Below are 25,431 nucleotides of genomic sequence, written 5' to 3' on the forward strand. Positions count from 1 at the left end.
AGCAAGACTGAAGGCTCTTTGCTCGGTAGGATACCTTCCCCTCTGATGAAGAGGAGGCGAGTAAGCCACTCACGTGATTAATTTTTGTCTGTGATGCCGCGGTTTGAGGTACCTCAAGTTCACCACACTTAATATGGATATTACCGGAAGTTACTGGTCTTGCCTTTAAAATAAAAGCATATAAACTTCAATAATTGTAAGTAGTCTGATATTCAGAGTGAAATAAATCCCAGGAGCCTGAAAGTACATGTACAACTAAGGCCTAACGTAACTTAACGTAACGTTACTCTCACATCATTTTGAATCAGGTTTAATGTGTAGGTTTGTTGTGTGTTTGTGATTATTGTAACTGTGTATAATTACTTTTGCTTGCAGTACTGTCCCGAGCCTCATCTGGAGCATTTCATAGTTCAGTGTTATTCTGCACAAATAACGCTGAAATTGAACTTGATTAGAGACCATAAACAATCCAATCCGGTTGAAGAAGGAAAGTAAATATAGTGTCTTAAATCTTTTAAATCTCTGCTTGAAGTCTTTCCAATTTTTTTTTTTATTGTAATCCTGTGTTAGATATTTGTTCACTTATGCAAATTAGTGTGTAAACCTAAATTTAAGACAGCACTGAATAACAACAACAACAACAACAACAATAATAGCTACAATATAGAAGATACATGAAAATTACAATAAGGACATCATGTTATTCGCATATCTTTGTTATTGATAGACATAGGCTATGACATTGGGTCAATAAAAAAATAAATATTTTGCCAAAAAACAAACAAACAAACAAACTGCAACTGTATTTTCATTTAGCTACTGAACATATTGACTTGACTTCGGGCTGCTCAAAAGACGTGTTTCTGAAATTACTTTATTTTGAAGGTTGTAACAGGAAACGTTGTGTTACATTGTAGCGCCTTTGACACGCGCGAGCTGCGGCTCTGCACATTTTGAGGTGAGCACGTTTAGTTTGGAGCGGAGTTAAAAACCGGACCGAGGCGGCGGCGGCGAAGACAGCAGCACAGACAGTCCCGTCTCCTGTAGAAACAGCTCAGACAGGAGCGGTGAAGCCGCACAGTTGCGATTTAAAGACAAAAAACGGAGAGTTCGTCGGACTTGGCTGTGTTTCAGAGTCCCGGTAAAGAGCACCGACGATGCTGCTCTCCGGCTCTCCGGCTTAATATCACAAAGTAAGACGGAATAAGAAAGTGGCAGCAGGAGACTTTCCTGGATGTTTGCTCTCTTCATAATGATTCCCGGCTGACTGACTGTCGCAAAACGCTGCGGTAGGTGAACTACTGGAGACCTGAGGGGGGAAGCGGGTTATTATTATTAGTATTATTATTGTAATTATTATTATTATTTTGCAGCCAACCGAGACCTTTTCGGTTTGTTTAAAGGATCATATCCCACATTTACAGCCCAGAATCTCTTTCCACCCTCTTCTCTCTGGCTTTGTTTTTTTTTTTTTTAAATGAAAGCCGAGAAGTCAGTGACAGCTGAACCGGAGCTGTGCCGATCCGTCGGATGCCTCTTCGCCCTCCTCTCCATCACCATCTCCATGGTTTGCGCAAGGAATTTCATTTTTGAATTTTTAATTGGAGAATGACTAATCATTCAGATAATTGCTACTGGTGTTTCTCTCTTGCTTGTTATCCAGACGAGTGTAGCCCTTTTTTTAGGGGAAGCACGCACGATTCCTGTTTTTTAAGCCAGGGCGCGCGTCATCTCCTCCACTGATGTCCATTGATTTATGATTTTTGGGGGGCATTTATCGGGTTTTGCGCAAGGACCTGGATTCGTTTCAAGAACACCGGGGTTAATTCTCTTCCCCAGTGGCCCAATTTAGAGCCGGATACTTGTAACTTTCTTCTCCCATGTGGAAAAACCGCTCTCTTTTTGCCTGGATGAGACGCGGTTTGGCCGTCACTGTAAAGACTGTAGCTGAATATTTTTGAATACCTGTCACACAAACACAAGCTCAGAAACTCGTGCAGATAAATATCTTTCTATTGCGCATTGTCCAACTTGATACCCTCGGAAAGGAAGAACCGCAACAGCATCGTGTGGAACACCTGCAGAGAGGTTTATTTACCCACCGTCAGCTACTGGAACAACTGGGATTAAACATCCGCCTGCTGGGATTTCTACCATGTCAGGTGTACGGGATTGCAGATGGACTCTTCTCATCTGTGTGGCGGCGCTTTCATGTGGTGAGTGACCCACCCCCCTCCCCACCCTTCCAACCCAGGCAAACCCCCCCCACCTCCCCGCCCCTCTAACCCCCCCCCACCCCTCCAACCCTCAAGCAGGCTTTCAGGATCATAATTGTGTTGCATAGACCAGTGAATGTGCCACATTTCTGCAACATGCAACTGCAGAGGTAGCTGCTGTTCTGATTGGTCATTTTTGGAAGATGGACACACACACACACACAAACACACACACACACACACACACACACACGCACACACACACACACACACACACACACGCACACACACAAGCCCCTGTAATAACCCTATAATACTTTTGGTAGCCTATGTTTTTCTTCTATAAGGTTACTGTAAGTTCAATATTGACAATCACAGGCACAGTATGAAATACCGTCAGATCAATATAGGAATCTATATGAGATTAAACCATCAGATGACCCAACTGACACTATTGAGCACTGCAGGCACACTAACAACAACAACAATACAACAAATATGAGATTATCGCAGGGATAAATAAGAAACACACAAAATACATCAGGTAACAGATCAAAACCACCACTCACAACATATTACACAACTGTCTCCTTCCTATTTCTTCTTTTGAGTGCACGTGTGTGTGCGCGCAAAGTCGTCTCTTACACAGCGGGAGGGCTCTTATACAACGGATAAACCTATAGTCTGTCCCACTTTAGAGTGGCATCTGCACAGCAAAGTGTACAAAATCCAAAGCAAACATCCCCAAAGATGATTTTCTGACATGTCCCGGTGATCTAGCTGGCCTCCGAAACATTAATCCTCCTTTAATATCCAACTCCTCTTTATTGATGCAGCAGTAACACAGCCTCTGTTTCCAGCTGTAAGCAGAGTGTAATGCATAAGATGCACTGCTGAGAGGCGGAACTTACAGTACGATCTCTGTTTATTCTTTAATTTAAAGGCGCTCAAATTTACAGTGAAGATTAGGAATGAGCTGCACTGAGGCAGAGCACACTTTTTTTTTTTTTTTTTTTTTCCCATGTTTAATGCATAACCATCCCTTGCATCCTTTTAGGCATTTTTGAACAATATCTCCTCTCTCCTACTCATTTTCACTAAGTCTCGCCTCAATTTCATTACCACATAAAAGAAACGCCTACGTGTGCACTAAAGAATATACTCTCCTTGATGGCTTCACCGTGGTTTTGAAGCGAGCGTGCTGCATGCTGCAATACTCTGCTTACACAAATCCTGCTAACGCCTGTGGTCACCGTTGCTTAGCGCAGGGATACCCACCTTCCCGGACAATGAAGGTGCTGCTGTCAAAACTAATTGCAGTTACAGATTTGGCGCATGGCCGGCTGCCTCCGAGGATGATTTTAGAGACTCTTGGCCTCAGAGACCTCAAGCTGCCACCCCTCCCACCTCCCCTCCCACACACACACACACACACACACACACAGAAGCCCTGCTGCACTCAACCTAGCAGTTCAAACCGCTCTTCCCTTGTCACACTCATACGCTAAGTAAATATTCTGTAAGAATACCTCAAGAAAAATGCAGGAGAGTTGCTGGATGAACAGCTAAGCAGACAAATCCCCAGGTGTGAAAAGCAATATCATGGACTTTAAGACTTTGCTCTGGGGAGAATACAGCTCCGTAATGAATCTATTTCTCCTCAATTCTTCTCACCTCGAGTTTATATTTTGACAAATTGGCTATGCATAACGTCACAAACAAGCTAAAGATTAGGTTTTCTGCAGAGTTGATTAAATAAAAGTGCGTCTGGGATTTGTTGTCAAGATGCCATCGTGATCAGTCGCACTGTAAGCTCAGGCTACAGCAGCTACGTCAGTCACGCCTAAAGGGAGATCCGCCTTTTTTTTAATTCATGACCATCCTACTGCACATGAAGGTAGTAGTGCTGATAATTATACTTTTTTTAAGATACCTTTTTTTTATCATTAAACAAAAGAAGCTACATTTAAATATAAAACACAAGCAGCTGTACAAAAACTTAAAAAATTGCAAAAATGTTGTTTTAAATCAGGACCTTCTGGATCGAAGAATACAAGGTTACAATTCTGATGAGACATTTTAAGCCAGTTTTTGGTACTTGACAGTTGTTTTTTGACATGTACTGCTATGGACTTTGGATGGTGCAAAAAAAGCATTGAGCCCTAGTCTAACCAATATAATATCATGTACTATATATGATGCAGTGTTTCCTCTAGGTTGACTGCTTTGGGGCGGCGGTGGTGGCCTTGGGTCTTGGGGGTTGGTGGGGATACGCTGAGCAACACTAGGGAAAGACTCATCAGCCACACATTTCTCTGTTCTATGTTTAGCCTCATCAGGTTAAGCTAACCCATTGTTGATAACTCTGGAGCTAAAAGTCCTTCGCTTTTCCATCACTCGGCGAAACAACAGACATGACTTTTCTTGCAGTTGCAGAATTAATTAACTGACACACTGCAGCCTGTACTGCACATTTACTGCCATAATGAACACTCACTACCATCTTTTTCCTCCACTCGTCACTTTTCTGCCGCACGTGCATCCACACACTTGCTACACACACACATTACACACTGCCCTATTCCGTAAAAGAAGCTACGCTACCAAGAGTTTCCCCGGCAACGACACAGAGTTGAACTCACGTTTCGGAACGGCGCTGCACAGAGACGCCCTTAAGCACTATTGATTTCCAAATAAATGGGTGTTTGGCGTTATTTTTGGCATTAAAAAATATTTTTTGGCCTAGCGGGGGGTTCTCGTTGGCTGGGAGAAACACTTCTACTGTATCTCCACCCACATACTGAGAGTCTTAGAGTTCCCTGCAAGGTTTTATTGCAGAGGTGGGTCATCTGGCCTGAAACTAGAGCTGCAACATTTAGTTGATTAATCATTCAGTCGATTTGTCGCAACTATTTTGATCATCGATTAATCATGTAATTCATTCTCCATGCAAACAGGCACCAACATTTTATGGTTCCAAATGAGAGAACTTGCGTCTTTTCTTGGTCTTACATGTTGAAATGAAACATTAACCTTAACAGAAACAGAGCATTCCTTCACAAAGCAAATCCCCCTATTTAGCATTGATAAGCAGTATACGAGCTTCTGATTTTTGTTTATCATACACACTATAATGTAGTTATAAGAAGATATAAAGATATTCAAAGTATTGAACAGTATTTGCCAGCAATCTCTTTATGAAGCCATATTTTATATCCTTACAACAGTGTTTATATTATTGTAAATGTTTCTATACTGCTTATAAATGCTAAAAAGCAGGATTTAAATTAAAGTGTCACCCATATGTCATATGTTCAATAAGTGTTTAGGCCATTATCTGTTGTAGAAATTGATCTTGAGACTTGGTGGCTTACCACCTAGGCTAAACAACAGAACTGACCTGTTTTTAAAGAATATATTGTGGTTAATTTGGGTAAATGGACGGACTAGATTATGCCTTAGAGTATTACATCGAGCTAGGTGTGGCAAACGTAGTGATTAAGTACCACTGATAGCTCAGGGCTGTGTCTGCAGTCAGCTGCATAACACGGCCCGGGGAGTAGTGTTTGCCCAGTCATGGTTTGTGTGTAGTTGGCAGCCTTCCCAGCACCAGCCTATCTCTGAGAGTAGACACTGGACAGAGAGTAGACAAAGCGGCAGTGTGACACACCAGCTCTCATGTTCTAGCCTAATTGATTTACATGTGGTGAAACGAAGCCTTTGCTCTGTCGCTGTGTTTGAGGAGGTTTTCTGTTTTTTATGTTTGTATGGAAAACACGGCCCTACACGCAATAAAAAAAAATACCTTGCGACTGCAAATGAGTCACTGTTGCTATTTAGATATTCTGTCTTTGTTCTATACTTTGGTGATGTCGAGATGTTGCGTTGTTGTTGGCGCACCTGTTAATTATGTTTGCGTCCACCTCCATGACACGTATGGTTTTTATATTTAGCTAGCAGCTCTCAGCTTAAGGGGAGAGCTTTCTGTGGCGTTTGCTGTCGGCATCAGGCATTTATAAATTCGTTTGGAGCGAGGCATTCTTTTTTTGCGAGTTGAATTTTTTATTTTTCAGTTACAGATGGGATCAAGGCTAAAACCAATATGTGCTCTCTGAACAGCAGGATAACAAAATACTGGAAACAACCGGTAGAAATCAGGTGTTCGTGGAAAGACGGGTCCTCTTTATACTTGTAGCTTTGTTCTGTAATTAAAGTCGCCGATATGATTGCTGACATTTTTTAAATTGTAAAAACGGTCTTTGAAATCTCTTTGAAGCCCAGCTGCGCTTGAATCCCTTGGATGCTCGGAGCTGTATTTTTTGCTCCAACCTTTTGTATGTGAGGCATTGTGGCTCTGCAGAGGCCGTTGTGGAGTGAATTCTAAGGGAGTCCATCAGCAGCACTGAAAACCCTTTTGTGAAATGCCGGTTCCTTTTAGATAGTAGCGTGATATGCAAGACCTGTACCAAGACCTTCAGGGCTTGTGGATAGTTCTTGCAGAAAGGAGGACATTATTTGTTTACAATGCATTATCCGTTTTTTCTTGGCAGACCGTATAGTCGGCGGTTTAATTCTTGAAATCTTTGAATCATGAAAGCATGCATGATGTCTTTTTCTTTTTTTTTTTTTTTTGCCTGAAGTGAATGCCTCACGGACAACCAACTTACCATGTTGAATGTAGCCCCTCTTGCTTTTCAATCTACTAAAAAGCTCCATTTCTTAAGAGCAAAGATTAAGCACAGTAAATAAAACATGCATCATAGGTTCTTAAGTTCATGGATAGACTTGAGATGGTCGTTTCTTCTTGAGCAGTAGACTCTGGTTTGCCATTTATTTCACACGTCTGTCTGGACGAAACCCTCCCAGCTCCATATAACATATTCAAGCCCCCCCCCCCCCCCCCCGAGCATCACTCTTCCAACACATTTGATCTAGAATAGTTTAGCTGTGTGTCAGTCAGACAACTCTTCGAGGTACGGGTTATATTCACATCCATACATGCAGCCCATCTGCTTTGTCTTCAAATTCAGCAGTGTGAGAAATGTCTTTCCTTTGCTGTTCATTCTGTTTATTTCTAGAAATCATAGGCCCTGTTTTACGCCTGGTATTAACATGCGTGAACAGCTCCCAATACAGGTGTAAACGCATTTCTTGGAAAGTGTCTGGAAGAATCCACCATCTGCTTGGTTTGGTGTATTGTTCGGAGAGCTACGAGTCTGTATATAATTACACTGTATGTGCTAACTGTATGAGAAAGCCTCTGATCACTATGGTAGTGTATGATGAATGTTCAGTACATATTTTTTATTGAAGTATTACTTTATGTTGCCAAACTTTTTTTCACCACTGTTATTTGGTTTAGTAAGTGATTCTTTTTTTTTCCTGGTTCACTGGAGGAGAGAAGGAGATACAAGCACTTTTGGATTGCAGCATGTCTTCCAGCTCTCTTCTAAAGCTATGTAGTTCTATAACTATGCCCCAGCAGGGAAGCAATCTGTCTTCTGCGTTAGGTGATCACATATATTTGGTATGAAATCAATTCTTATGCACTGCACCTCAAGCACACATTCCACTGTGCCTTTTGATTTGAAGTAGTTTTCTCTCTACTGCCTCTGGTGTTGTGAGTCAGATTTGGGAACATTTATACCACATAGATTTCACATTTGCATTGTAGAGAAAACGGCTGTAAAACGGATCCAGATGCACAATATTCTATATACTCAAGAGGAACGGCTACATCTTGGGATACCTTCTGGGAAGCTCTGTCATCAGTATGGGGTTTACTTGACACCTTTATCAGGCTTTATCATCTAGATCTGATGGCGCCCTCCGTTGTACACTCCTTTCTTTCTGAGGTCTTACAAGGGTTTAAACCTTTTCCACTAATTCTGGTGGTCTTGTCATGGCATGATAATATAACTTGTTCTCACACTCACTCACGTTGTGTCCCTCGGCACACGGAAAGAAAATGAGATTTCTTAATGAAGAAAAGGTTATTCTGAAGGTGGCCTCTTAATTCCTCTAAGAGAACTAGATCTGGTCTGGTTTATTCCAACTTTGGTCTTATTTTTGTAGGTTCGGGCATCAGTTTTATATGATAACATTGTACTTCTTGAGATCTGGGAATTTCACACTAAGGCGCTTGTAATTTTTAAAGCAAAAATGACAAACATTTGCTGGTTTCAGCTTCTCACATGTGAAGATGTGATGCTTTTTTTTTGTTGTACATGACAGTAAAATGAATAACTTTGGGTTTTGCATTGACTCAAGAAAATTATAAACTGTTATTCTTCACTAATTTCAAACACTTTATAGACAAAATGAGAAATTAATTGTTAACTGCAGCTCTAAGTAAGTCCAATGGAGGAACAAACTAAAATTGTTACCCAAAATATTAGAGCTGCAACAATTAATCAATTAATCGCCAACTATTAAATTAATCAGCTACTATTTTGCTCATCGATTAATTGTTTTTTTCCCATTTTTTAAGAAGAACATTTCCAAATTCTCAGACAAAACATCTGAGGACATCACCTTGGGCTGAAGGAAATGGTTGTCCTTTGTCATTTTTCACCATTTTCTGACATTTTATGGACCAAACAACTAATCGATTAATGAAGAAAATAATTGTCAGTTGCAGTAAACATCCATCACAGTTTACAGACTGACTCCCTGGTTTAACTTTGACCTACTGTACCTTTGTAGTTGTTTGCACATGTGACTATGTTCTCTAGAACAAAGTCAGTAAAAAAGGCACTCCATAGTCAAAGAACAGCACAAACAATCACCTCATGTATTGGTTTTTTAGATGAATTCATTCACAATCAATAGGCTGTGAAATCTGCTGACGCATTTTGGCATAAAGCCTTCCTCAGAGGACGTGTGACAGCAGTGAGCTCTCTCTCTTTATAACGGACACAACATGTGATCACCGATCAACAGAAAACAGTTACAGCCATACACTCAGAGGAGGTCCTCCACCCCCACAAACACAACACTCACAACCACTAGTTCTGCATTGATAGCAATATCCAAAAAAACCAGTAAAGCCTAGTTTTCCTGTGTGACATTTCAGGTGCGCTCACTCTCAGTTTTACCTCCAGGTAAACTGGCTTAGAAAACTGTTGGCATGTTTACAACCTGTTTGATCGTCTGACTGCTTGTGTGTCTCGCTCCGTCTGACTTTGTTGTAGCGATGTCACCATGATAGTTAAAAACGATGGCCAAAAATACAAAAACACGTTCTAATAAACTGGATTCAGGTGACAGATGCATAATGGCACATTTTCTGAGCTACAATTCAATATTTTGTGATTTATCAAATGTTTTGATACAGTTGGATACGTTTTCCTCTCAGTATTATACAGTTGCTGGGATCACTGGTCCCTTACATTATGTAAGATAATTTCATTATAGGCTGAATTTCACTTACACAATATATACACATATATATACACAATCATGTCCTTAATGTATCTGTCAGAATAAGTGCTGTTCCAGTCAGTAAGGATATAATAAAATGGAGCTTTGTGGTTTCACAAAGGCTAAATGCTGTTGTGTGTTCTTATTTAATAGTAGTAGACGTGTGACATAATTATCTGTGGGTGTTTAAGTTTAGTTATATGTACAATAAGTGACATTTATCAGACTGTGAAAGCTGGAGAGACAAAACAAGTCAAAACAAATAAACCATTTGGTACAGGGGTGTTAGCTGTCCCGCTTTGCAAATCAGCAGTAGACCGTTTGCCTCCATATGAAGGATTTGTCTGATTTTTAACTTATAGCGTATCTTGCCGTATGTCCTCTCTTCCCCACACTGATTTCCTAGTGCTACAAATCTGCTAAAGGACTCAGACATGCATGCTTCAGTCTGGAAACCAACTTCGGCTTCCTCCTCTACGATCGGCCAACTCTTAATTCTTTATTCTGCACAATATTGTTTTCAGCTGTGGGATTGCTTTTCCTGCTGCTGCTCACACAGTCTGTCTTGTGTTGTCATTGTTTCTCATTGTCAGCATGGCAGAAGTGGAGGTAGATGGCAAGAGTGCAGATCTCATTACAAATTGGGGGCGGGGGGGCCAAAACTCATGAGGAGCCGCCGAGATTGTCACTAACACGAGAATAGCTGGTCCATCTTAGAGATCAGTCCACCTCAAGTGAGCCCGGTCAGGTTGTCGTTCGGGGCTACATAATACGTTGCTGTCTTTTTTGCCATTAATAGCAGCTGAAAATATATATTAATCACTTTGAAGCCATCACTATACATATTTACCTATTTTACAGTGCCGCTGGTGCAGTATTTGATTGTTTAGTCTCCAGCTCGGTCCGTCTTAAGCAATCACCAGTCAACAGTGACTAGACTCATTCACTGAAAGATGCGACTCACATGCTACAGAGATGCTACAGAGATGCTACAGAGATGCTACAGAGATGCTGCAGAGATGCTGCAGAGATGCTGCAGAGATGCTACAGAGATGCTGCAGAGATGCTGCAGAGATGCTACAGAGATGCTACAGAGATGCTGCAGAGATGCTGCAGAGATGCTACAGAGATGCTACAGAGATGCTACAGAGATGCTGCAGAGATGCTGCAGAGATGCTACAGAGATGCTGCAGAGATGCTGCAGAGATGCTACAGAGATGCTACAGAGATGCTACAGAGATGCTACAGAGATGCTGCAGAGATGCTACAGAGATGCTACAGAGACGCTACAGAGACACTATAGAGACGCTGCAGAGATGCTACAGAGACGCTACAGAGACGCTACAGAGACGCTACAGAGATGCTGCAGAGACGCTACAGAGACGGAAACTGGGAAACACAGTCCAATAGCAATGAAGGTGTCAGGATGAAGTAAACCTTTAACTTCATTTCCCAAATTCCCTCTTAGTTTAGTGTATACAATGGTTCATGCCACTGAGCAGGATACTTAAGGGGACATCAACAAAACCTGTGTTGTGTTTATGTGTGAATTATCTCAAAAGTGGAGTCGGCTTCTATTAAACATATATTTTCAATAACGTCATTTATTTAGAAATAATTTATTTGGGGGGGGGGGGGGGGGGGGCTGTTTTTCAGAAGTTGGAGGTGACTTGACCCCCCCGGGATCTGTGCCCATGATAGATGGTGACAATTCCTACTGACATGTTAGATCACGCCATGTAAGATGTACTATAAATAGAAGTTGCAGACTGGCAAAAATATCCCCTCTTGTGTCCTTGTGGTAATTACAAGTAGGACATGTTGCTCCAGTGTCTCTCACCTTAGAATCACAAGTTGTCACAAGTGTCAACACAGTCAACAAACACTCCTAATAATCCACTGACTGTGTCAGTTATATTCAGAGAGCAGCAGTGTACTTGGAAAAAGCAAATAAATACTTTTGAGATTTATTAGAAATTCTTAACTGAAAATAAGTCTGAATTATTGAATTTCACTTTCAAAGCGAAATGAATGCAGAATCAGGGTTGGGAACAATGGCAGCTGTTTTGATAATCTTGACTTATTTATAATTTTTTCAAGCTTCTCTGGTTCCAGCTTCTCATTGAGGAGTTGCTGATTTTCTTTATATTACAAGTCAAGTAAACTGAAGACATCACCTTGGCCTCAAGGAAACTGTGATGGGTGTTATTCACTAGGGCTGGATGATATCACCTGAAATCAATATCAAGATTAAACCTCACTTTTACCTCAGTAACAACGAATAAACAATGCCTCATGAAACAACACCTGTGCATGACTGCATGGAGGAGAATTATTTGTTCTGAAAAATAAACAAAATCATGTATTATTGTCTTTATATTTATTTACCATATTCAATAGTTAAGAACATTTTTAGGTATTTGTTTGCTAAAACAGGAAATTCAGAGTAAAATATAGCTCAGTTAAACATATCGTTCAACAGTCAAAATAAGTAATATTATAAATAGATTTGAATAACACTTTTATGACTTCTGTTATCTTATTATCTTTATAGGCTGGATCCTTTTAGAGTGACATTATTTTAAGAGATGCTTGCTGACCACAGGCTGGAGGCTGAGGCCGGGGAGACCTCCTCACATGTCCAGGGTTAAGCTGTGACTGACTCCAGGGTTTAGCCCGTCAATATACTCAGCTGCCGGTGAACAAAACGAGGGAACATCGCTCGGTTGTTGATGAGCTGAAGAATTTTATTTCCCGATGAACTGTAGCTCATACCGAACATTCTCTGTTACATTTACTAATCTGACTCCGATCCAACGTCCAGCTCAGCTGCCTGTCCTGAGTGCAGCCTCACTACGTCTCTTTCTCTGCCGCACACTCGCGTCACACCACTCAGCATCAAAACGCTCCCAAAGGAGCTCCAACACACAACAAACTCTGAATTGAGAGTTCGATTTGTTGTTGTGTATGAAGGCATATCGATATGACTGAAATTAGGTCGGTTAGAGAGTCATGATGTCAGGTTTGGTTACTTTTTAATCAGTTGCCAAGCCCTGCTATTCTGACATTTTATAGACCAACAGTCAATTGATCAATCATGAAAAGAATTGGAAGAATAACTGGTGAAATCATTAGGTAGTTGCAGCCGTAGTGAATATTGTAGTGGTGTCAACAGGAAAACAAATGTTGATGCATTTACTGTGTTTGAAACAAGGCTGAGATTTTCTGTCACCTATTCGATCCACGTCATTATCAACAGTGAAAGTAGTAACAGATTAAAACCGACATTTCTATTGTGATTTTTGGATGCATGTTTCTACCTGTACACCTGCCTCAAGAGGATGTTGGATATAGCTGTCAGCTCCTTTTGTTAATCTCCTGAACATGACAAGATGTCGGCATTTCCCTGTCTTCTCTGAGTGGCAGGTTTTCCACTTTGTTTGTGGAGAACACTCCTGCTTTTGAAGTTGATGTAAATAAACATTGCGGTTTGGTCTGTAGTCTGATTTCTGATTTTAGCTGGAAGGCTGTCATCCCTGACAGCTTCAGTGAGTTAAATTTACCTAATACAGCTGTTTTCATTAGAAATGGGTATTTTCCAATTAAATTATGCTGCAATATTCCTCAGAAATGTAATTATTTATCCACTTACTGCTTATAGCATTTCTAGTTCAGTTCTCTATTTTATTGACTGTAGGAGTTTCTCTAATTTAATAGCCAGAACTCTGACGCTCTGAATCAAACGTTGTGGAAACTTCTGCAAAAGTTATTAATATGTTTAAAAGAAAGGAGTTGACCGAGTTTTCCCTGGATTTCTTTGAGACAAAGGTGTCAAAGGTTGGAGAACATGCGCGGAGCGGCGTACGTAGTTTGTGCGTGCACTTTTAAAGTGTTGTGCGCTTAAGTGGGAAAAAATCATGATTTGACAGACGAAAGTGTCCATAGGGATTTAATTTTTTTTACCAAGATGGAACAAAAAGATGAAAAATAAAGGTTGTGACAAATGACTGTGTTATTATTTAAGGCCTGGGATGATATGCTTATCTCCCAATTCGATACTATCACAATATTTAGGTGCTGATTCGATTCAGAATTGATTCTCGATTCAAAACTGATTCTTGATTGAATGAATAGAAAAGCTGGCACTACTTTCAGTCTCCTTGCTCCAGTTGACTGTGTGCCAAACCGTTGACTGGTGTCCTTAGTCCACTGAAATACAATATGAAACAGAGCTGGCAGATAAGATAAATGGTCCCCGGCTTTTTTTTTTTTTTTTTTTTAAAGTTAATGCATTAATTAATTAATTAACTTGAAAGCATCCTATAGTTTTCTGCCTTTATGAAAATAACAAACTGAGGTGGAGGCGGGGTGCTCCGCTGTGTCGTTACTATCGTCATGTCTCCAGCAGTGGAGAGCAGCCTCTCTGCTGCACCGTCAGCTCCGGGGAAAGACGTTGTCGTCCAAGACGCTGAGCGGGCGCACAGTTTCTGAGGTGAAACCGACTGAGCACCGAGTTACTTTCTTCACCTCAGAGTTGGTTTAAGTTGTTTAATGCTGCAGTGCGTGTTGGTCAGCTGGTCTCGTTTGTTACTGCTGGAGTTCACTGCTCTGCTCCACTAACGTTAGTGTCTGAGTGACGGTGATATACTTCACGTTCATCTCGCAAAGGTGATTATTTAGTCATTAAATCAAAACATGCTTCCAAATGCTGCCTTTTTTTTGATGTTGAAGTACAAGATAACTTGTAGACTGCCCGGGTCCTGCCTTTGAGTTAGATAGGCAGGGAAAACCCTGTTTGAATTGTTATCTGTGTTTGTATGTGTGTCCTTGGTGTGTGTGGAGCTTTGCCAAATATGGGCATCAGGAGCAAATGAACCAATTGAGTCCAGAGCACACCCTGAATTTATCATGTTGAGTTTGTCTCCTAAATAAGCCTGAATTTAATCAATCATGTTGTTTAGGAGGGCAGAGTTTGCATATCTGCTGAATATACAGTTTGAATCTTAGTCATATTGATTTTAACACAGGGAAACAAATGCTTTACAAATTAGGCCACCAAAACATTGACTGCACTGGATTTGCCTGACTTCAGTGATCATGTTTTGTACAAAACCCCAGACAAAAACAGGCCATGTTTAATTCAAACACACTTATTGTTGGTGACAATAGGAAACTTGCTAAGCATTCAAATCCAGAAACAAAACAGCATTGAAAAGTGATCAAAAGGAATCTGAATTTGATTGAAACTGAAATGATGTTCATTGTAGTTTTTGTGCTTCCAACATCCGGCCAACATCCCATTGATTTAGGACATAATCCAAACTGTGTCAAACGTTGACCTTTTGAAATCATTACTAATTCAATTTCCAATTAAAATCTGTTACATTAACCCATTTTTAAAGTTACATAATGCACATCAGTATGCTTTAAGCCACAGTTAGTTTTTTTTTTTTTTCTTCCCTGCGGAGAAATAAGACGTCTATTTTCAGTCGTGAACCCCATAAAATCCCATTCAGCCCTATCTAAACATGGCAGAGCACATAGAGAAAGAACCACTCGCTTAGTCAGACCAGTCACTGTGTCATCCACTCCAGAATAAACTCTCTCTCTCTCTTTTCTCTCAGGGCAAGAAGTCTTCACCCAGTCACTGTTGGTATTTTTGGAAGTGGTATTTTTGATTACCTATCTCTTGTAAGCAGATGGTGCTTGTAGAGATCAATCTACAATAACTCCTGAACTGTAACTGCTCTGCATGGAAACAGAATTTAGTTTTACATATGCAATGCCATTTAGCCTGGCTCAGAATTAGGTGATTGAAAACAGCCTATGGACAGGTTTACAAAATGTTATTGGTACATGTACTCCAATTAAATGTTCTGCCCCGACCTGACTTAGATCTATATATATATATATCTTTTACTGTGTGTTCTGTGGTCTATAAAAACATCCTTTTTTCCTATCCTGGAGCACCCTGCCAGACTGAGCAATGCCCAGTGGAATCAGTTCTTTTATTAGGTTACATGGACTTTGAGAGAAAAGGAATCCCTGACTGTTATAATAGCCCCAGCTATGCTATATTAGGTCCAAAAGACATTACAACAATTTCACCACGAGCTTATGAACCAGGATTTAACCCGCACAAAGCAAAAGAAAAGCTGCCAGTTCTTCCACATGTTTGCTTCAGGCCGGGCTACTGTTAGGCTAACATTTGAATTTTAATCATATATTTCAGTAAACATTTCTTACTTGCTGTCTTTTGATGAATAAAAAATAACTTGTAGCACTTAAACCTGTCCTTAGGCACTTATGTTAAATTAGTGATATCCCTTTTCCCTCTGCCACTCAATTTTTACATCTGCCATGCTTCCAAATTCTGCTTAAGGAATCACTTTGGTTAAGTTTCAATCTTATATGTCCACTCAGCTATTTAACCTGACACTCGCCATGCAAAATACATGTGATTCCCTGCTAAATGTGAACTTTTCTGACTGATAGATTAATGTGAAAAAGGAGCACGTGCATCAAAACAAGCTGCACAGTTCTTATACCATTTATTCCCCATGACACGGATGTGTATTAAAAACCTGTTCAATTAGAGCTAGTTTAATCTTTTGGTTCTCAACGTGGGGTATTAGAGGGGTCTCAGGGGGGCCCAAGTAAAACTGAGAAATTGATTAAATTCACTGTCATTTAATTCACTAGAAAATATACCAATTAGAGAATATGGAAAGATATTGTCTCTATCTGTATTTTCATGGCAGGGGTGCCATGTGAGCTCTACGTGGCTCTCTGCATGTAACATCTTCAAAACAGCGGTGAGCCTTTTAACAGAGCAGTGCACTGTAAATGATTTGTTTTATGTTGCGCAGGGCAGGTACAGACTATCTGCGGCCCCATATTGCTTGTGCCGTCAAAACTGCAGATGATGCACAAATTGCACTTTCAGGGGTTAATTATTTGCAGTGTCTTTTGGAGCCTTGAATGCCAATGACACACACATATAAAAACACTTATTTTGGTTGGTTAAATCAGCAAAAAAAAAAAAATCCATCAACTATAGATTCAGTCAGGGTCATTACTAATACTGTGGCCACTGAGGGTTATATTCTCTGTATTTCTTTAATAGGAAATTGTAGGTTTTTGCAACTGTTGTTTCCAAATGGTCTGACCAGCCGTTATACATATATGTTCCCTGTTGTGTTCAGGTTGTGAGGTTAAGTTGGCATAGCATGAGTTGAGTTCTGTTAAGGTTGACCTCTTTAATGGGCCCGTTGCTGCTGTTTTATGTGACAATAAACTAAACTGTTTTGGATTGAAGGACAGACAAAACAAGCAATCTGATAACATCACCTTGAGCTCCAGAGAATTTTTCCACTATTTTCTGATGTTTCTCAGATGATTCAAACGATTATTCATGAAAATAACTGGCAGATGAATCGATAATGAAACTAATCGTTAGTTGCAGCTCTAACCTGGACAGATTTTTTTTGTTAGGGAGAGTAGTGCAATCGAGTGGACATGACCTAAGTATTTATAAAATCCTGAATCCTAAATTCAGCCCTTGCAGCCAATGTTTTTATCTTAACAACCAACCGTATTGAGCGGGCAAAAATCCAGCAGGTGAACTCCGGTGGGTGAGGTTAAGAATATCTTAAAGTGTGGGAGAAGTGTTTGTTTCAGAACAAAGGGGGTGCAGATGGGAACATTTGTTTTGGAAGCCAGAAATCTCAGCTGCTGGCCAAGTAATAATTGAGTTATCAGTATTGATTAAAACTCTATCAACCTCCCACAGATAGATTATAGTTGTTTTGTGCAATGGGGCAGGGAAGTCTTATTTCCCCTTTAAATAGTAGAACATTGGACTCTATTTGGTTTGTGATCAATTAGAAAAGGACAAGTTTAAAAATAAACTGGTATAAATGTACATAGAGAGATTTCACATGCGTGTCTATTCTCACTTTTATGAGTATTTTCAGCTTAGGATATGAGGAGGGGTGACTTGGCTGCTACCATCCCAACCATCAGCAAGTGTTCTCAGCCTCGGATAAAGATGACGTTGAAAAGGCTGAAAAGGTTCGGGATGCAGTTTAGTGCTGCATTTACCATATGAATCTAACAGTGCCAGTGTTTGTTTTCCACGTGAAATTACTCAGCGAGGCATATGTAATTTTCACACAATGGAGAAAACAGATTGGTAAATCCAGGGTAAAATTGTACTCAGAATAATAAAGTTCCACGTTCTTTGTATCTGCTCCCAGTGATCACACAGCTTTTGAGTGCCGAACCTTAAAGAGGCTTAGAATAATGAATTAGTCATAGAGATCTCTGACGACATAAGGGAGGAGAGTTTGGCCTAAATGCACAAGTCTATCTGTAGGAGATAACAGTTCACAATTAAAAGTTTTGCATAGACTTCATTACTCTAATTCAGAAATACTTAAAATCCATTTTACTGGGTGATGGAGGTTTGCTTCGCATCAGACTGAATTTAAAAGTAAAAAGAGAAAAATATATTGTTCATATGTAGGGCGGTTTTTAATGTCTTGAGTTAAAACTTTGTCATGATTTTATTTATTTGTGTGAGTGTTAATTTGCACATTTATTTATTCATTTAACAAGGAAAAACAGACCATCAGTAACTGACTCATAATTAGGAAGAAAGGTCATCTGCGGTCTCTGGGCATGTGGTACAAACACCAGCTACAATAGCTGAGTACAAAAGCCAAAGTTGGGCCAGTACTGGCATGAAGAAATTTCTTTGCTGTTTTGCTTATGGCCAATAATTATCATGCCAGGCCAACACTGGACTCCTGCCTATGGACACAGAGTATGTTGGCACAATATATAAACGTTTGGCTAGAGCTGAAAAGCCTTTTAATTAAAAGTTTGTCTAAGTTGCTGTTTACCTATGAAGTAATGAATGAATCCATCAAAGTTCACAACTGAGTTTTCATTTTTATTGCAGTTAACTACTCGCACACACTTGATATTCACTTTTCCAGCGGATTGTACTGTAGATAAATGTGAAATTAACTGCAGCTACACAATTTCTCTACACTATATACACTGTACTTGAGACTCTTTCAGCACCTTTTAGATGTTTTAATGTGGGTTGGTCAACAGTGAACAGTGTGTCTTTGTAGCAGTGTCATTACAGCAAGCTTTTTCAATAATCATGCTCATTAACAGCACTCGCCATTGCTTTATATTGCCGTAAAAATTACCATGGAACAAAATAATTATGAAGCAGTTATCTTGCTTTTTTGTATTATTAAATTATAATTAATTGTTTTAAATTCTTATTGACCATAAAAAAAGAGCAATGGACATCAAGGTTACCAGGCACCCCCAGGCGGCCTGTGACCACATGCAATTAATTTAAACCACATTCTGGCATTTGCTACATGTTCAAAGTATTTCCTTCATAATTAATTCATTAATTTGAAACGAGATTAATTTAATTTGAGAAACCATTTTAAACTCTTAACATGCAGCTGCCTCTTTGTTCACACCAACCAATCATGTAAGCCAAGCGCGCCTCCTCTCTTAACCATAGAGGAGCCAGTTACTAATCATCACGCTCTTTATCAACCTAATCATCTGTTCCTGCAGCTGCTTCCAGATGCCAAAACTCAACCACCTTCAGAATCAGTTTGATGGCTGCCAAACTGCAGAGTAATGTCACTGACTGATTATGGGGATCATTCCCGTAATTAGGCATTAACACCAGATGTCCAGACCAAAAATCTTTTCTTTTTTTAAAAATTGTATTTATTAGCACACAAAGGAAAAAACAAACAAAGTAGAGATTGTGCAGGAGAGGTAAGAAACCCCAAAAGGCTTCTAGTAAAAACCTCCCCTCTTAGATTTACAATTTATCCTAATTCTATGGATATTTGTTTCCTTCATATAATGTGATAACAAAGAAAACAAATTAATAGTAATAGTAATAATGGTATTAAGTAAAACAAATGCAAACACACAAACCCATAAACATACATACTGAGCACATTAACTATGGAACAGGTGTTTTTTTCATAATAGACTTAAATATTGACAATGAGGTTTTGACAGAGAGAGGGCTGTTACTCCAAAATGACGGTCCTCTGTATTTTATTTATATTGTCGAAGAGTTGTGTGATAATAGGGAAGGTGAATATCCTTTGCTTGTCTGGTTGGATATGAATGGACATCAGAGTTCATTAAAAAGAAGTTGTGGAATACATTTGGTAAACTGCACTTACCTTCATACATAAAAATACATGTCTGATAGATATTGATGTTGGAAATGGATAACAGATTTAATTTCTTGAACAAATGGTTCTTAACTTAAAAATTTCTTTTGGATTAAAATAATTTTTTGAATGGAAGAGAGATATGTACTGTATGTTACAGTATGATATGTATGGATACATTAAACTATAATAGAGTGTTAGAAGATGGAATTAATTTACTAGTGAACAAACGAAAAAGACTTCATGTTTTTTTTACACATACTTAATGTGGTCTTTCCGGGACAATTTTTCATCTACTAATACACCTAGAAATTTTGTAGAAGTAACTTTCTTGATTTCAAAATTATTATGATATGATAAAATTTGATTTTTTTGACATTTAGGGAAAGTTTGTTCATCTGGAACCACTTTTTAGTATGTTATAGAATATCAAGGAACCAAAGTTTGCTTTTTATATGACAATATTGGTATCATCAGCGAACAGAACGGGCAATGCAGAATCAGACATCCAAGCAAAGTCATTTATATAGATGAGAACTAGAAGTTGTCCAAGAATAGATCCTTGAGGCACTCCGCAATATAGCTTGATTCTATTAGAAATACAACTATTTATTGATACATATTGATCTCTATTATTAAGGCAGTCACTAAGCTAATTGATAACAACATCCTGAAAAGCCATAAAAGTGAAGTTTGAAAACGAGAATTGTATGGTCAACTGTATCAGAAGCCTTTGATAAATCGAAGAATATACAAGTTGTGAACATATTATTGTCAAAAGCTGTGGAGATTTTGTCTATAAGTTGTAAGAGAGCCATGTATGTTGAGTGATTTTGTTGAAATCCATATTGGTGTTTATACAGGATATTGCTATTATTCAGGTGTTTTAACACTCTTGCATGGACTAGGTTTTCCAAAACTTTAGAGAAGCAAGTTAAAATAGAAATAGAATAGCAATTAGTGAAAAGTCTAGGATCCCCTTCCTTAAATAATGGTATGACCTTTGCAACTTTCAGGGCTTTTGGGACAACACTGGTTTCTAAAGAGACTGAGAGGACATGAGTTAGTGGCTCACTAACTGAGGATGCCATTTCTTTTAAAAGCGTGGCCTTGATTTCATCATGATCTCCTGCAGAGTTATTGAGGTTGACAGTGATGTCAAGCACTTCTCTGGAAGTAGGGGGTTCAAATCTGCACAAAGCAGGAAAATAACCAGTAATCCTATCTATTGGACATTCATCTGTATGAACATTTTTTTTTTTGCAAGAGTACTCCCTACAATGGCAAAGAAGTCACTGAATCCATTTGCTATATCTAAAGGGTTAGTAAATGAAATGTCACCATCAGTAAATTGAGATGGAATTTTCTTTTTCTTAAGGAGCCTTTTTCTTATTAAGATATTGATTAATGATCCACAAGGATCTTATCTTCTGATTTATTGGCCTGACACACAAAGGGCAGGACACATTTGCAGTGTTCTCAGAAAATTGCCAGTCATATCCTTTAACTGTGCTCTGAGATTAGTCTAATGTTAGAAAGTACTGACAACTTTAATGTCCAAAATATCAGCCATCCCACCTCTAGGCTTTCTCATAACTAAGAGCTGTGTTTTCATGGTGGTGACCCCTTTTAGACAAAAACAAGAAGACATGGCTTAATTTCTGTAGAATCAGCTCCTCCACAAAGTGCTACCACGCTACTTTGCCCTGAGGTCACCTGATGACCGGATGTGGCAGCATTCTGCATGTTCCACTGAATATGGAGAGAAAAACAAATACAAGAAAAAGGTACTGCTTAGGAGAAACATTCACAAGAGAAAATAAATGCTGGAGCAGGAGGCAGCCAAGTGGTCAATCAGATCATTTCTGTGCAGGTCGAAAGTGCAACTATTCTGTATTGACATTAAATGCAAAATTAACAGTCTTTTATGTCACATTTTCAAATAAATGCTTTCTCCAGTTTTGATTTTACCATTAGCTGACTGTTTATAACCATCACAATGTATCCAATAAATGAGAGCAGGCATTGCAGGCATCCTTGGAAATCCTTGATAGCGTGATAAACAGGTTGTGAAGACAAGAGACCTGCCAGTGGTTCATGTGTTTGTTTAGTTTTTATTAGTATTTAGTTGATTTTCAGATGAGTGTCACTGTTGGATTGGAGCTGTGTCAAAAACAGGGTTTTGTAACCTAGTGGTTTGACAAAAATATCTTGCCTATACACACCCTACATATACACACACAAAATTCTTTCATGATTTAGCCAAGCCACACCAATCCAAGTTGTACCACATCCCAGGAACTGATTTCTTCTATCTGATGAATATGGAGCAAATATGTTCAGCCTTATACTCAAACTGAGAAGTTTCCACACTTTAACAGGGGGTCGGTACGAACTGACCCCGATCTGTCCCACTGTTGTTTATCCATGCATTCATCTGGTTGTCCGTCTGTTACACACAGTTGCATTTCCAAATTTTGATTCTGATTGGCCTAAGGGGGATGCTGCAGCATATGTTTGTATGTCATGCATCTTTGACGCCACTGATTGCAGTTCAAGGAAATGACGTGTGTGATGATCGTGCTTGCCATCTGTAAGAGGGACGCCACAGTTATTCTCCTTTTTGTGCCATTATGTTACATCATGGAACACATTTTCTCAGCACTCTTCACCAAGCACATTAGTTGTTTGGAAGGACATATTTTCAGTTTTTTCTTGTGTCTCATGAATCCTTGCCTTGTGCAGATTTATGACTTTCTTAAGGTTACAAATACAGTAAGTATTGATTTATAAGAGAACATTTTGGTGTAGTCCTTGCGTGGTTTTGACCCTCTGCTTTGTGATGTTTAAACTGGCTATTTGCTGGGATAAGCAGCGAAATAAGAGTGGACATCACAAGCAGCTAGAGTTATCATTGGCGATGCAGGTGTCTTTCAAGAGCTGCAGATGGCGATGGCGATGACCATGATGATGATGGTTGCCAAACCATAAGGAAGTAGAAATGTTAACCCAAACCATGATATTTCCCTAAACTTAACCAGACCTTAACCATGCACTGACAATAGGGGCGTCAGATCAGAAAACACTTCTATGTATTGTTCTGGAGTGCATGAACCATGGAAGTGTTTTGTCATTTAATTTGGAGGACTTGTTACTTCCACAGTTAAATTGAATGAAAAAACCTGCTGGTTTTCAGTTGGAGCAATATGAAAGAAAAGAGTTTATATTAGGTGGTTTGGGCACCTGGTTAGGACGCCCCATCTAGAGGGGTTCTGGGCATGTCCAACTGTTAGGAGACGCCGGGGCAGACCCAGAGCACACTGGAGGGTTTACATATCTCTTCTGGCCTGGGAACACGTTGGGATCCCCCAGGAGGATCTGGAGGGTGTTGCTGGGGAGAAGGATGTCTTGGTTTCCTTACTCAGTCTAATGCCACTGTGACTCGGTCCAGATAAGCAGCGGAAATGGATGGATGGATGGATTATATTACCTTTTAAACCTGAGAGACAAAATTTCAAGTCATTGTTCAGGACCAAGAGCCTAATATAACCTATCGCATATGAATAAAAATAAGTATGTTGAGCAAATGTTTGCAGTGGAGTTTAATTCTTAAGCAAACTCTGTTTATTAAAAATATATTTTCATACTTCCCACATTTCACACAAAAATCTCTTTTCTCTTTGACAGAATAGATTGGTCTGCTTGTACAACCCCCCTCCCCCCTTTTACCCAGGTGCAAGAGGATAGTCATAAAAATTTCCACTACAGAATCCAACCGAGCAGGAACAGGCGACATTATGAGCCTGCCTTATTGTTGTGTTAAGATTTGTAGGGATCTGACAGCCCTCTGCGAGATGTGGAGACAAGCATGATCCCGAATGAATGATGGGAGGTCCAACTCCCTGAAACAAGCACACCGACCCCTTGGGAAATCAAACAAGGAGCAAACTGGGAGAGCAAGGTTCATCCGCCTCACAATCACAGTGTGACACTCTACACTGTTGAAGAAGTCATTTTTTACGGTGGTACTCGAATGCCTTTGCTCAAACATGCCAGAGGTGAGCCCATTATCCAAACAAATTGTGTGTTCTGGTTGAAATGACCAAGTGAACTCATCATGACTGCCACGCTTTTAATGAGGATTAAAGGAGAGCTGCTCTGCTTATGAAATCCCAAATGCTACTCACATGTTTGACAGTGCAACCCACATTTAGCTCCTCGCCTGCATGAGCTGGAGATCCAGAGAACTAATGGTTTGAAGCCAGCGGTTCCATCACTCAATCATCACTGGAGTGAATTAGCTTAATTATTTGTTAAACACTATTAGCTAAATAATTTGAAAGTCTCCATCTCCAGAAAATCTCTTTGGGAGTTCTCACTGTTAGCTTAACCATCTGTCTCAACTTATTCCCTGTAGTGAAGCTCCAGATTTTAAAGCATGATGATTTCAGATATTCTGATTCAGTAGCTTTGATTTCAGACAGCAACGTTTATTGCTGTCATGCACAGCCTCTGTTATTCTTTCATCTTGTCCAGTCAGGCCATATTGTGTGTAGGGTGTTTGCAAGTCCTTCCATTTGATCATGTTTCTTTGGGGAAAGGAATTTTATTTTTTATATGTCTTTGTAATTTTCCCCATATTTGGTCCAATTAGTAACACTTTAGTCATTACAAATACCAGGTTTTCCCACAGTGTATTATAGTAGAGACATGCCACTTTGTTTGAAATGAAGGCTCCCAGTAAAGCCAGAAGAAATGATTACACTTTTATATAAGGCAGCAACTAATGGTTATTTTCATCATCAGTTAACCTGCAGATTCATTTCTTGATTAATCAGTTCATTGTTATGACTTAAAATGTCAGAAATGATTAATAATTTATTTCCTAGAGTTGAGTATAAATAGTTTACTATCATGCACAACAAAAAAAATCATCAAATCCTCACAATTGAAAATTTGAAATAAGCAAAAAATTTGGAATTTTTGTATTTAAAAATGACTAAAACAATTATTCAATCATCAAAATACTGATTAATTTTCTGTCAATCAACTAATCAATACATTGACTAATTGTTGCAGCTCTCATTTACATAACTTAAGTCTTCAGGAACAAAAGCAGAGCTGTAGCTGTTTAAGACCATCATCTCATTTCGAAACTACCTTTTTCTATAACAAGAAAAGGGAACTGTGAGCTTAACAGGTGACTGAGCTGAGGTGATTGATTGATCACACTGTATCTCCATGTCACACTAATTAATCAGAGCAAAACATGGTAATGTTGGGGAAAATTAAACCTTTTTGAGGTTGTACGAGCTTGGAAAAGTCAAGACATAATAATCAGATGGGAATGTTAGCAGGTTAAACACCCGGCTGAAATTAGCTTGATAATCACCAGATGTACAGGTTTTACCAAACATCAAGTTGAACTCAGTTTAAAGGGCAGAGCTCACCATGTCTGCTAACCAGTTTCCTGGGGTAAACCCTGAATATACACTAGTACTACAGTTCTTGATGTCACTTGAACTCTTTTCAGCTGGTGGATGGCGTACATGTCATGT

General features: G+C 39.4%; 1 protein-coding gene across 2 annotated transcripts in view; it reads left to right on the plus strand.

Annotated features, from left to right (window-relative positions):
* Window positions 1-945: 945 nt before the first annotated feature.
* The window catches only part of tmem132e (transmembrane protein 132E), a 411,199-nt gene continuing 386,713 nt past the window's right edge, over window positions 946-25,431 (plus strand). The window contains exons 1-2 of one of the 2 annotated variants that reach the window (XM_044370476.1): window positions 946-1,289; window positions 1,374-2,216. In XM_044370476.1, coding sequence (XP_044226411.1) covers window positions 2,156-2,216 — 61 coding nt within the window. In that variant the 5' untranslated portion in view covers window positions 946-1,289; window positions 1,374-2,155. Of the gene's footprint in view, window positions 2,217-25,431 lie in introns of both variants that reach the window. The other variant, XM_044370477.1, reaches the window with a different exon arrangement.

The sequence above is a fragment of the Thunnus albacares genome, chromosome 13 (assembly GCF_914725855.1).
Source record: "Thunnus albacares chromosome 13, fThuAlb1.1, whole genome shotgun sequence".
NCBI classification, from domain to species: domain Eukaryota; kingdom Metazoa; phylum Chordata; class Actinopteri; order Scombriformes; family Scombridae; genus Thunnus; species Thunnus albacares.